Source organism: Brachyhypopomus gauderio, chromosome 12 (assembly GCF_052324685.1).
Source record: "Brachyhypopomus gauderio isolate BG-103 chromosome 12, BGAUD_0.2, whole genome shotgun sequence".
Taxonomy (NCBI): domain Eukaryota; kingdom Metazoa; phylum Chordata; class Actinopteri; order Gymnotiformes; family Hypopomidae; genus Brachyhypopomus; species Brachyhypopomus gauderio.
In genome coordinates, this window is record NC_135222.1 from 7,082,824 (window position 1) to 7,094,253 (window position 11,430).

The 11,430-nt window shown below is 40.5% G+C and overlaps 1 protein-coding gene across 1 annotated transcript; it reads right to left on the bottom strand.

Moving 5' to 3' along the window:
• Positions 1-864: 864 nt before the first annotated feature.
• Positions 865-10,806, bottom strand: slc1a8a (solute carrier family 1 member 8a). The gene is made up of 11 exons (XM_077024761.1): positions 10,555-10,806; positions 7,816-7,895; positions 7,475-7,687; positions 6,814-6,856; positions 5,550-5,757; positions 5,305-5,404; positions 4,440-4,673; positions 4,112-4,306; positions 3,505-3,639; positions 3,213-3,309; positions 865-2,060 (listed from the first exon to the last, which is right to left on the bottom strand). Exons 1-11 carry the CDS (start codon positions 10,804-10,806, stop codon positions 1,902-1,904), a joined length of 1,716 nt encoding a protein of 571 aa, XP_076880876.1. The 3' UTR covers positions 865-1,901.
• Positions 10,807-11,430: the final 624 nt, after the last annotated feature.

Below are 11,430 nucleotides of genomic sequence, written 5' to 3' on the forward strand. Positions count from 1 at the left end.
GAAATTGTCAAGTATTACCTTGTCCCTCCAGTGTGCTTTGTGAGAAAAAGAAATGTCGCCTTACATTTTTCATCCCTAAATGTTTCCTTCTGCTTACATTTCTTTTAAGGCAACACTTCTATAGTCTTCATCATCATGACATGAAGAACAGGATCTTAACGTGCGTTAAAAATTTCAGTGCACATAGTATGGAGCACTGTTCTTGAATTTTGGTTTGTTAAAAGCATATGCAAATCCATCACCCATGAATGGAACAACTCAAAACATGCTGTCCAATGTCCAATTTGCTTTTTCAAAGAAAAGATAAAAAAATAAAAATGAGCAATGCATATTGTGTTTGTCCTGTGTTGTTGACCTCATCAGAAGTGATCGTAGCTGTTGTAGCATGAATCTTTTATGTATTTACAAATAAATGCTATTCTTTTGTTGTAAAAATGTGCTTCTGAAGGCTTATTTCTGTGTTTGCTGAACAGTTTGACTATTTCTGTGATTGTGTATACATACTTCCTTCCATTAATTTTTTAATGGGTTGATTTCAGTTTGTATTAATTAAATGTGTGCACAGTTAGTCAAAGTTCTTCATCCCCAAGGAGATCTAAAATATTTACATGTTGGTCTCACTGAAAACAGCTTTCAAAATAACCCTGAACCTCATTGACCCCAATGTTTGTTTTCTTTGTAGTGAAAGCTACTGTAATACAGAAGCCACCTGCCTATACATACTGTCCTGAGGGTCTCAAAACTGCAAGCTAGTTCATTCACCTCATTAAACAATCTATTTTGTTACAAAATATTTAGCTTTATTACACAAACAAAATAGTCATGCAAATACATGAAATTGTCAAGTATTACCTTGTCCCTCCAGTGTGCTTTGTGAGAAAAAGAAATATCGCCTTACATTTTTCATCCCTAAATGTTTCCTTCTGCTTACATTTCTTTTAAGGCAACACTTCTATAGTCTTCATCATCATGACATGAAGAACAGGATCTTAACGTGCGTTAAAAATTTCAGTGCACATAGTATGGAGCACTGTTCTTGAATTTTGGTTTGTTAAAAGCATATGCAAATCCATCACCCATGAATGGAACAACTCAAAACATGCTGTCCAATGTCCAATTTGCTTTTTCAAAGAAAAGATAAAAAAATAAAAATGAGCAATGCATTTCAACTACTAATGTGTTATGGCACAAAAAGGACTTGTCCTCAGAAGAGTGAAGGTGGTTGTAAGGCTTAATTTACAGCTGATAGAGAGCACTGCAGCATTCCTAGTCTTCCCAAGATCACACATCACTCCACTGCTGCCCTCTGTTCACTGGCTTCCAGTAACTGACCACATCAGATTTAAAACCCTGATGCTTACCTAGAAAGCCAAAAAACAGACTAGCCCCTCCAAACATGATGACATTGATGCCCGATCTGCACCTTGAGTACAACTGGTATGGACCAGTTTGAAACGCAATGCTTCAAGTCTCATGGAAGATGAGCATCAAAACTATTCTCTGTTCTGGCTCCCATATGGTGGAACGAACATCCCCTTGCTGTCCAGACAGCAGTGTCCCTTGTAGTCTTAATGTGTGTGTAATATTTAAATATATTTACCATTGATTATGCACCCAAGAAGTTCATGCTGCTGTGGAATAACTGAAATTCTAGCATGTTTTGTTTGATATTGTTATTGCACTTATCGTTGTCTGATATAGAGCTTATATGTACTTCATGCTTCAGAATTGATTCCTGTATTTCCTGTAACAATATTCTAGTTCAACGGTATCGTGAACTCTGACCTTCTGTACTAGCTACCATACATTCTATGAGTGAATGACAAAGCACTTTTGTAATTCACTCTGGATAAGAGTATCTGCTAAATGCCAACAATGTAAATGTAAGGCTATTGTTGAGCTCATACTTGACAAATGTTGTAGTAGACGGTTGGTCGTTCTGTAACTCTGTCTCCAATCACCTGAAATATATAGTCTTTTCTGGCAAGAAGTGGCACCTCTATCATAGGCACATTTATGCTTTGTGCATGTGCGTCTTGTGACACCCCAGAGGCATTGCCCTAAAAAAAGCCAAAATCCATATGAATTGTTAGTATATTACAGCTGAGCAATGTGTTTATTCATTTTTGCATTAGCCCATTTTGTCAGTTAACAAAATACAAAGTGAATGAACAAAGGGGAAATCTAAATCAAATTCATATTTGGTGTGACCTTCCTTTACCTTCAAAATAGCATCAGTTCTTCTAGGTACTCTGGCACAAAGTCAGATTTTGTTGTATGATAGACAGATGTATCATTAATCAATTATCCCAGAAACCAGTGGGACCCAGGCACACCTATCTACTGTTTAGAGAGGTCTGGCCAGAAGAATTGTGGGCAAAAAGCCAAACCCTCGATGTGTAAACAAGGCAACTATGTATGAAAACATAGGAACTGGGGAACTGAATATGGCAGCAGGTGGTCTGAAATTATGAGATAAAGCTGGAGTGGTACAATGGTGAGTGTCTGCAGGCAACACTGAAGCATGATGCAGGTTCCATGCTTGTTTGGGGCCGCATTTCAGCAGCAAGTGGAGTTGGAAGCTTTGGTCAGAATTAGTGAGGCATCTGATTGGCTACAATTGTTTTCTGCAGCAGGACAATGACCCAAAACACACAGCCAATATCATTAAAAACTTCATCATAAAGAAGAAGTCCTGAAGTGATATGGCTCGTGGAGCCTTCTCTTCAGCATCGAGTTTGTCTGGGATTACATGAAGAGGCAGAAGGATTTGTGCAAGCCTATATCCACAGAAGATCTGTGGTTAGATCTCCAAGATGTTTGGAACTTTGTCCATATAACGTTCCTTCAAAAACTGCCAGTGTACGTAGACGAACTGATGCAATTTTGAATATGTGTGGTCGCATCAAATATAGATTTGATTTAATTTCTTTTTCGTTCATACTCTTTGCTTTGTTAATCAATGAATTTTAAATGCTTATAGTTTTGAAAGCATTCTTACTCTGCAGAACCATAGCCTGCTTAAAAGTGTATACACTGATGGCTATTATTAAATACTACTCTCAGAAGTAGATGTACTCTCAGCTGTGTAGCAGTTAACATGAACTGTTACACTGAATACAGCAGCTGTTGTACAGTATTGTGCAAGCTTCTTTTCCACACAAGCTATCTTAATACAATAGACAATAATGAGGATGGTAATGAGGACCTACCACTATGTCAGGTGGAAAGTCTTTCCGACACAAGTGACCAATGATTCCAGCTGCCAGGGCATCTCCTAGTACATTGATCATTGTTCGGAAACGATCCCTTTGAAGAAAAAAAAAATAGAAGGTCGTAATTCTCACCTGTCAGTTCATTGTGAGGACTTATCTCTCGCCTATGAGTGGATTATAATACATTGCTTATATATATAATATCCTATATATATATATCTTATAGGACAATTTTTGGATGATCAGACCATCCATCAAAAGAGGCACGAAGAAAAAATTGTCAACTTACAGAATCCAGTCGATGGCCACAATTAGCGTGACGTCATCTGGCGGCAAGCCCACAGACGTGAGCACTATGACCATAGTTACCAGGCCAGCCTGAGGGATACCTGCAGCACCAATGCTAGCAGCAGTTGCAGTGACACTGTCAGGAGTTCCAACAGTAACAAGGGGTTGAGAAAGGCACTCGTCTCACTCCATCACACCAACGATTTGCAAGTTTGACTCATCTCACTGTTCATTACGTCTGCACAGAAAGTGCCTTCAGATAACACCAAAACTACAATAGTCTACAATAGTCTACCAAAAACTACGCATTTTATTTTGGGTGAGGCTTACCAACTAGGCAGGAGCACACCTGATTCCACTTATTGTTTGTCCTAAGCTTCAAATAAACAGTGAGGTATGTTCCTGCTTGGCTGGAACAACCCCCGCCCCCCAGTCATATCTGCCCTTTGCAGTCACTGCCCTGATGCAATGTGATAAGAATATCCTAGATTTTTTGTTTTCATGGATGTTTTCTGTGCTTTTTCAGTTTATAATGACAATGTGAACCTTCCTCATGATGCAAATTGCCTGCCCATAATACTGTGACTGATACTGCCGGGTGTGGTTACCTTATTGTGACCAACTGTCCAAAATCCAACTCGTACTCATTGACCTGCGCAATGAAGATGGCGGCCACCGCTTCATAGAGGGCGGTGCCGTCCATGTTGATGGTCGCCCCTACAGGCAAGACAAAACGCGCTATCTGCCTGTCGACACCGCAGTTCTCCAGCAAACACTTCATCGTGATGGGCAGCGTGGCAGAGCTGTGAAAATCAGGAAAACAGCACAGTGGACTCAATCCATACACAACTCCATCTTGTTTTAACACTTTAGTGTAGGACATATCAGGCCAAACTGTCCTCACTTTGCTATTAATCGCTACTTTCTCCCTCTAACCTTGACGATGTGGCCAAGGCAATGACCATGGCCTGAAGCAGTCCTTTGACATACATGAAGGGGTTCTTCCGGGTCAAGAGGAAATAAAAGAGAGGAAGCAGAATGAGGCCGTGGATGAACAGCCCTGCTAGAACCGTTACAGTGTACCAGCCCAGTTTCCTGCCCAGTGTGGACGGGTCACTCATGTCCAGGATCTTCCCAGCCACCAGAAAGATGATCCCGAAAGGGAAATACCTGCCAAAGAAAAGAGACCAGTTGTGAATAAGGTATGATCTTTCTGTAGAAACAGCAGAATAATCATCAATATATCTATGTCCATCGTAAGGACCCTGTCATTTGGAAACTGTCATTTTCTTTGATTTTGTTTTCTTTGAAAAAAATGTAAGTTTGACGTTGTGGACATTATGTAGTCCCTGTAGAACCTGCATCTCAGCTTGACATCGATACATGTAACCATGGCGATTAAAATCTGTCCCTGCCTATAGTACTATTAATGAAACCATACAAGGAGAGATGCATGAGGTTCACAAATAATGACGATATGACTGGCTATTGCCAGCCTGCTAATCTGTGGTGTGGGGGGAGCGTGTGACATCACTTGAGTTCAAGTGTCTCATAATCTGCTACACATGCTGGCCCTGGTTTTAACATGTGCTTCTTCACTGCATCGACACGTGCGCATTAACTCTGCCTATCGTGTTAGTTCTCAACATCTCACTTCCTGGCTGATGGGGTGTCAGCACCGAATGTGCAATTAGCGTTTGCAAATTGCTGCCTCGTTACCTCCAAGAGAAAATGCAATGCCGAAGCCACACAGACATGGGCGCAGTTCATGAACAGATATTTAGTGATTCTGTTCCCTTACCACACCGCTGCATTGATGATCTTCATGACACACTCATTGATACACTGGCACACACTGACCAATGGCGCACCTCTCTCACCCATTTTCCCGAGGAGGAGACCTAGACACGAACAGCTTCAATTCTTACAAATGTCTGAAACCCTGAAACCCTTTAATGGCAGTGATGTGGACTGATCCACACTATACTGGCAGCTGTAGTGTCTATGGACGTGAGAGGTGACAGCATGCTGACCCGAAGGCCTTACCCATAGTTGCAGAGAAGATGACAATGCCAAGTACATTCATCTGCTGGCTGCTACCAGGCTGGGTCCCGTAGTGCACGTTGGGAGGTGGAGTGAGTTCCAGCAACACGGCACGGCCCTCAGACCTGCCCTCGTCTGGCACCAGGTAGATGAAACTGGGCTGTCGAGTGCTCAGTTGGGTTCTGAGAACAGGGATGAGGTCGGTCTTGTACTGTAAACAAACACCAAGGCAGTGGGGGGGGGGGGGGGGGGGGGGGTTAACATTTGTAGAAATACTAAGAGAAAGATGAAAACATTGTTTGTGGAGGGTCATGGGTTCAATTCCCAGACCTGAGGCCATGACTGAGGTGCCCCTGAGCAAGGCCCTTAACCCTCAATTGCTCACTTGTATAAAAAAAAATTTAAAAAGAGATAAAAATGTAAGTCGCTCTGGATAAGGGCGTCTGCCAATGACATAGAATGTAAAAAAAATGTAGATGTTAAAAATGTTTTAGTTAACACCGTTTTAGCACAGAGATGCAAGGAAGGTTTATTTGTCCACACGCTTTTACACATCATGGTAATATAAAGTGTGTCATACATTCATACTCAAACAGTGGAATTAAAGAATAAAGATCCAACATTCACCACCTCAAGATTTTGCAAAAAAGAAAGAAAATACATTAAATACGCAAAACCACTAGATTTAAACAGAAAATAAACGAAACAATAATAAATATTGTTCAAATAACCAGATACATGTAATTTAAAAACTATTTAATAAAACACAAAATAAAAGTTGAAAGACAGAAGTTCATTAATTAGTCCATTACTGTCCCTGAGAACTAAAAATAGTGTCTGTAAGCTACATTAAATCGAAAAGTTTTTAGTCTGGATTTGAGTCTTGATTTGAAGATGTCCACTGTTATTATACTTTTGATATTCTCACAGATGACGTGATGCACAGATGTTACAACATGCTTCATGTTGACCTTACAATGACCTTAGAGGCTGAACTAAGAGGCCTGCTTGGACTGTTGTTTGAGCATGTCAGAGACCTTAAAATAAAATCTCTAATATACTAGGAGCCAATGTAGATTTCAGAATCGAGGTGATGTGTTCCTGCTGTGCAAATGTGACCCCAACCATTTCAGAACAGAGAACCCATACTCATTCTCAACCCTGTATGTGAGTATTGTACGTAGATCAAGTAATAGAAAAACGGATTGTTTTTCAGAATTGACATTTAATTGATTCATGTCATTAAATATATTTGTAAGAGTCTCACCTGTTGAAATGTTGCCTCAATGAGATTTGAAGGAATCATATTCCTGAAGAAACAGAAATAAGTGAGATGAGAATAAGTGGTCCACCTTTCAGAAGTAGTGACAAAACTAAATCTAATCTAATAAAAATATTTTATATAGTCTATATCAATTGTCTTTGAAGCACATAAAACAGCACAAACACAGTAATGCATTCGGATAAAGTTCCTTCTGTTCCTTCACTGTTATCACAGGGGTGACCTCTGTAGTGACCTCTCACTCCCCCACTCATTACTTAAACTGTAAACCACTCCTTATATGGAGCTCTAAAAATATCACCACCCTTCTGGGTAAACTGGATTACAGACTGATCTGAGCTTCTCAGACCTTGATGCAGCTTGCGAGACAGAAGCCTTTGAAAAGATTAGAGAAGTTTGAGAAACGTGTTTCTTCTCTGTTACAGTGTGCATTACTGCTTTTGTTCTGCTGTCTGATTTTAATATTTGTGCAAAGTTGATTGTACAGACTTTTGATAACATTTCATTTACATCTATGTCCCAAGAAGCATTCATTGTCACCTACAATTTGCTCTTCTGTTTGAGCATAGGACATCATGTAAAACCTATTTGTAGAGATACAACTAAACTTCTCACTTCTCAGAAATTTGAAGGTTGGATTACATGCCTTACAAGGTCTAGCAGGGCATCTGCAGAGGTCATAACGGGCCCACTGAGTCTGTTCCTCTCCGCCTCTGTCCCTTGGCCTGGCTTAATGATCTCCACAAGCACAATGCCAACCACAACCGCAATGAAGGTTGTCCACAGGTAATAGGTCACAGTTAGCAAACCCACACGACAACAAGCCTTGGACTCCATAGATGACAGTCCAGACATTAAACTAGAGAGAGAGAGAGAGAGGTTTAAATTAATTTTATTGTGAATTAAATGTGTAATAACCAAAGATATTTAATAAGCCAAATATATTTAACTAAACTGAAAATATTTAACTCAAGCAGAGGTGAAGACCTTGAGGTGATAAGGGGCAAGATGAGCATTTTAAGCAATCTCATCAGGAGTTCTCCAGGGAAAGAAAAATATATTTTTGCCTGTTAAGAGAGCAGAAAGAGGTTGATAATATTAAATAAGATTACAAGATGATATGATTTAAAAGATGGACTGATGCATCTGTGGCAATATGTCTAATTAATTTCTTGGAATTTCATTACATTTCATCACAACATTTTGGTTGTTTAATGGTTATTTTATTTATAAACGAAGTCTGTTTTCACATTTTATTAGGTTATACTTGGAATAGCTATAACAACAAGACCTTTATTTTGTACTGTCTACTGTGCACACCACTACAATATTTGCAGAACACTGCAATTATATATATATATATATATATATATATATATATATATATATATATATATATATATATATATATATATATATAGCTGAATATAAACCCCGCACCTCTGTGCAAACCTAAACTACAGCATGGCTAAGAAAAGAAAAGTCTTGTCTTGCAACTTAGTTCTGTAGCTTTATTTTTGCATACCTGTAACATTAAAGTATACATCACATTATTACAAATTTGCAGATAACCCTTCTCAATTATAAAGTACTGTTCAGAGGTTTCTGGGAAATATCATAATAACATCTGCCAACACTGTATTGCTAGGCACAGTTAATCTGCGGACAAAATGTATTGTCATGATGTCGTGATACAGTGCCAAAGACGATCCAGCAGTCCTGCCAGAATTCCCCCAGCACTGCTTCAGCAAAAAGAGACAACGCATCATGTGGCAGAAACAGTGAGACTTTTGATCTGCCCCTTGTTGTAGAGCTTATCGGCATATCGCAGGGCTACTGGTGTGTTGAAGAGCTGCTGGTGTGTGGCTGGGATCCTGGCGTGTTGAAGAGCTGCTGGTGTGTGGCTGGGATACTGGTGTGTTGAAGAGCTGCTGGTGTGTGGCTGGGATACTGGTGTGTTGAAGAGCTGCTGGTGTGTGGCTGGGATACTGGTGTGTTGAAGAGCTGCTGGTGTGTGGCTGGGATCCTGGTGTGTTGAAGAGCTGCTGGTGTGTGGCTGGGATACTGGTGTGTTGAAGAGCTGCTGGTGTGTGGCTGGGATCCTGGTGTGTTGAAGAGCTGCTGGTGTGTGGCTGGGATACTGGTGTGTTGAAGAGCTGCTGGTGTGTGGCTGGGATACTGGTGTGTTGAAGAGCTGCTGGTGTGTGGCTGGGATCCTGGTGTGTTGAAGAGCTGCTGGTGTGTGGCTGGGATACTGGTGTGTTGAAGAGCTGCTGGTGTGTGGCTGGGATACTGGTGTGTTGAAGAGCTGCTGGTGTGTGGCTGGGATACTGGTGTGTTGAAGAGCTGCTGGTGTGTGGCTGGGATACTGGTGTGTTGAAGAGCTGCTGGTGTGTGGCTGGGATACTGGTGTGTTGAAGAGCTGCTGGTGTGTGGCTGGGATACTGGTGTGTTGAAGAGCTGCTGGTGTGTGGCTGGGATACTGGTGTGTTGAAGAGCTGCTGGTGTGTGGCTGGGATACTGGTGTGTTGAAGAGCTGCTGGTGTGTGGCTGGGATACTGGCGTGTTTGACAGGGCACCATGCACGAGTGCTCAGTAACCTACCAATGTTGGTCAAGTGTCACGCATAAGGCGAGGAAGGCTCGTATTTCAGACTTGGATGACTGACTTGTGGTCGGGTTTAAAGGCAACTCAGCCTGGCTTGGTCCTAAATACTCACTAATGTTATTTACACCAGCTTTCAACAGTGACCTTTTACACTATTGTTTGACAGGTAGTGCATAGTGCTGGTAAGGTCACGAGTGACACCAAGGTCATGGGTTTGCTTCCCAGGGAGCACATGTAGTCATACTGATGTATAGATGTATAGATGTATACTGATGTATAGATGTATAGATGTATACTGATGTATACTGATGTATAGATGTATACTGATGTATAGATGTATACTGATGTATAGATGTATAGATGTATACTGATGTATAGATGTATAAATGTATAGATGTGCTGTATAGATGTATACTGATGTATAGATGTATAGATGTATACTGATGTATAGATGTATAGATGTGATGTATAGATGTATACTGATGTATAGATGTATAGATGTGATGTATAGATGTATAGATGTATACTGATGTATAGATGTATACTGATGTATAGATGTGATGTATAGATGTATAGATGTATACTGATGTATAGATATGAGAGTCAGCCAAATGCTATGAACAGGAATAACGAGCATGTGTGTGAGGAACTTGGAGTAATACAAAGATTCATTGTAGGTAGAAAAGGTTGAGCGCTGAATAAAAACACTGATAATATGAAACCTGAGGTAAAGCCTAAGGAATTGTTAGGACTGTGTGGGCCTCTGGGCACATAGCAAAAGCCACTATGCAAGTGGACCTTTCCAGAACATTCCCATAGCAGGCATGGGAAACAGCTTGATTATTCCAGTAACAGGAAATGAAGTAAAAACCTTCAGGGTCTGTTGTGAATTTCTATGGACCTTCATCATTTTTCCACTAAGGACAGAGTTGTGCAGGAGACCAACCTTATCTTGCAGGTGTTGTTGTGAGTTGAAGTCATCTTTATTAATTTAAATAAAAACAGACATGTTGCACCCCAACCATAAGCCTGTAAACTATAAACCAAGGTAGACACAATCATCAAGTTACAAGCACCAGTAAACATTTGAGTAGTTGCTCATGAAAACACATATCTTACCTGTGTAGATAGCTCAGTGCCTCGCAGCATGTAGCCTAGGACACATCCCGTTATCACTCCCAGCACCGACAGCGTCAACAGGCCGTTTTGCCTCACATACTGCTTCAGATAATCTCTTACTTTTATGGAGAATATTTCACACAGAAACTCCTTAATGTTTTCCAGCAGATTTTTTCTTGGGCAAATCGGCGAGAAAAACCCGTGTTCTGTACGAACCTTGTCGGCTTCCCCAGATATCAGTAGCTCCTCCATGCTGTAATACTGTGAGTAACGCAAGGGCCAGACTGTGGATTCTTATGCCTTTGGATTAGGACATCCCTGAGACGCAGAAGACCACAGTCCTCTTTGGGAACTAAGAGGATTACAACTCTCTAATAAAATCTCACACTTGTTTGTTGTTAATGGCGCCAGGCAACAGGATTTAGACATGACTTGTGTCAAACCCTTTTACCCAAAAACTTTTGCGCTGACATATTGTGATTGTGTGGGTCACATACCCGAACAGGCCTTTGTGATCTAAGTGAGACCTTTGTATGAGAAAGAAATAGTGGAGCATAGAAGAAATAAATAAAGAAATAGCAGTTAATTCATGTCTTCAAGTATTGAAACAGATGATTCAAACAACATCATACACATTATGTACTATTCTGTGCTATTGCCACCATCTAAAAGGGGGATTCATTGCATCGTTGTATAGAAAAAACATTTGTGACAATAAATTAATTTTACAGTAAGGAGACAAATATTTGTAACAGTTTAAATACCCTCACCGGCCACTTTATTGTGTACACCTTACTAGTACCGGGTTGGACTCCCTTTTGCCTTCAGAACTGCCTTAATTCGTGGCATAGAATTAAGGTACTGATAACATTCCTC

Bases quoted from the DNA above. Each gene is read 5' to 3' on its own strand.
- slc1a8a (XM_077024761.1), bottom strand. From the start codon at position 10,806: ATGGAGGAGCTACTGATATCTGGGGAAGCCGACAAGGTTCGTACAGAA. The intron at 4,307-4,439 runs GTTAGAGGGAGA...TGATTTTCACAG, and splicing joins GCCTTGGCCACATCGTCAAG to CTCTGCCACGCTGCCCATCA. The intron at 3,640-4,111 runs GTAACCACACCC...AACTCCTGACAG, and splicing joins GGACAGTTGGTCACAATAAG to TGTCACTGCAACTGCTGCTA.